The sequence below is a fragment of the Nanorana parkeri genome, unplaced genomic scaffold (assembly GCF_000935625.1).
Source record: "Nanorana parkeri isolate BGI_ZX_2015 unplaced genomic scaffold, ASM93562v1 scaffold3041, whole genome shotgun sequence".
NCBI lineage: Eukaryota > Metazoa > Chordata > Amphibia > Anura > Dicroglossidae > Nanorana > Nanorana parkeri.
In genome coordinates, this window is record NW_017309309.1 from 75,360 (window position 1) to 77,972 (window position 2,613).

General features: G+C 41.7%; 1 protein-coding gene across 1 annotated transcript in view; it reads left to right on the forward strand.

Moving 5' to 3' along the window:
- The window catches only part of LOC108802701 (gastrula zinc finger protein XlCGF7.1-like), a gene marked incomplete at its 3' end in the record, with an annotated part of 21,211 nt that extends 20,040 nt beyond the window's left edge, over positions 1 to 1,171 (forward strand). Inside the window, exon 3 of the mRNA XM_018574559.1 lies at positions 869 to 1,171. Within this exon, the coding sequence (XP_018430061.1) occupies positions 869 to 1,171 (303 nt within the window). The remainder of the gene's footprint in view (positions 1 to 868) is intronic.
- Positions 1,172 to 2,613: the final 1,442 nt, after the last annotated feature.

Genomic DNA, 2,613 nt, shown 5'->3' on the forward strand with positions numbered 1-2,613 from the left:
AGATACTGTACACCATATGAAGGTCCATCTCCATTCCTCAATATAACGTCATGTGACCAACAAATGAGGAGGAGATACTGTACACCATATGAAGGTCCATCTCCATTCCTCAATATAACGTCATGTGACCAACAAATGAGGAGATACTGTACACCATATGAAGATCCATCTCTGGTCTTCAGTAGGTCTTCTAGAATTGAGGTGGAGGAAGGTCCATCTCCATTCTCACAGTTACAATGACATCAATGTAGAAGTTCTGGTCCTCGGTGAGGTTTGGGTGGGGTGGATGCTGTATCTGGATTGGGGTCATAGGTCAGTGTGATGGTCGCACACAATTCCAGGGCAGAGCTGAGGAACTTCTTTTCGCTCCACCAACATCTATGACTCCTGAATACAAGGCTTGCAAATATTAAGCATTTTGTACTTTCTTACAGATCGACGTTTTGTTCGGAATTCCTCGGAGGGAGATCCAACTTTATCTCCAGATGTGAAGACAGAAGATGATGACATCACAAAACATTCTCCAGGAGAGAATCCCATTACTCGTAATATTCAACACAGACCTTCCCTTTCAGAGACATCATTGGATCCCTCTAATCCTGAGGAATATTCTGACCAATCACAGACTATGACTTCAGAACCCCATCTGAGATCTCACAGTGCGGAGAGATCAAAAGAACCATCTAAATGCAAGGAGCCTTCTTTACCTGCTGAAGGTCACACGGAAGAGAGTTCATTATTATCTTTAGAGAAATCTCACACTAAAAGCAGAGCACCATCTAAACAGCAGAGATCTCGCCCAGGTCCTTTTTCATGTTCAGAATGCGGGAAGTGTTTCAAGAAAACACGAGACTTTCTTAGACACCAGAGAAGTCACACAGGTGAACGTCCTTTTTTATGTTTGGAGTGTGGGAAAGGCTTTACTCACAAAGGAAATCTTGTTACACACCAGCGAATTCACACGGGTGAGCGTCCTTATTCATGCTCGGAGTGTGGAAAATGTTTCAATGAGAAAAATGTACTCGTCAGACACCAAAGAATTCACACAGGGGAGCGTCCTTATTTATGTACAGAATGTGGGAAAAGTTTTGTTGATAGAGGAGCCCTTGTTAAACACCAGAGAACTCACACAGGGGAGCGTCCTTTTTCATGTTCAGAATGTGGGAAATGTTTCACTGAGAAAAAAAAATTGGTTTCACACCTGAAACTTCACACCGGTGATGGACCTTATTCATGCCCAGAGTGTGGGAAATGTTTTTTGAGGAAACACCAGTTTATTAAACACCAGAGCGTTCATCAGAATGAGCATCCTTTTTCCTGTCCAGTGTGCGGTAACTGTTACTCTACAAAACAAGACTTACGTAGACACCGGAGAATTCATATAGTTGAGCGTCCTTATCCATGTTCAGATTGTGGGAAAGGTTTCATTCAGAAAGGAGACCTTCTTAAACACCAGAGAATTCACACGGGTGAGCGTCCTTACCCGTGTCCAGATTGTGGGAAAAGTTTCATTCAGAAATCAAACCTTCTTAGACACCACAAAATTCACACGGGTGAGCGCCCCTTCTCATGTTTACAATGTGAGAAATGTTTCATTCAGAAAGGAGACCTGCTTAAACACCAGAGAGTTCACACGGGCTAACACCGGTTTTCATTCTCACACTGTGGGAAATGTTTCACTTGGAAAAAAACTAAAACCTTGAGGGACATCTGGGAAGAAGCCATTTATACAGTCCTGAGAGCGGGAAACGTTTTATGCTTTAAAGAAATCTGATTTGACATCAGTGCACACATACCTCCTGACCTGTTAACAGATGTATGGTGACCTCTAACAGTTGGGACCGTTCAATCCATGGAACAGCTTCATGATTCAGAAAATGAGTTTTTAAAGAGGAACATTCCGGCAGCTGTGACATTTCCGTTCCAGGTGAAGTCTGTTGAGTCTTCTGCTGCCTTGAGTCCAGAGTTGACCTCACTTGGCTGACTCTTAAGATATCATCTTCAAGGCCCCCAGGGGCCTAGAATGCAGGTTCTTTGGGACTGTTGATAAAGCCGTGATGAAGGGATGTGTTTTTGGCCTCAAAAGAAGTTGGTTGTTAACTGTTATGGTGGAAAATGTTGATTTATTAAAGTTTTGGACTCCTGAGACGTGTTTTGGAGCTCTTTTCTGATTCTGAGGACATGCTGGCAACTGTGAAAAGGAGGCGGGCAACAAAGATGGGTTACACACCGACTACCAAGACAATACACAGGCAACAGACAAGCGATGGCAGCAATACGAAGGCAACAAAATGCCGGAACATCCAAACCAATCAGATGTTGTCTTATAGCAAAGAATATTTTTATGTCTAGCTATCGGATGTTCTTCATTAATTTTTGATGGTTCAATCAATTTATAATTATCCATCAATGTAATTTATTTTTATTTGGGTTATACAAGTTCTAATTTTATTTCCAGATTAATTTTATTTTCTGGTCATCACTTACTCTAATTTTCTAAAATAAAGACGAAGGTTCTACAATTTTTTTTTTGTTCCAAGCTCCCAAAATCTTAGATGTCTGGTGATCGGAATGAGCTCGGTTCATAGAGAGTCATCCATTAGTGATGGGAAT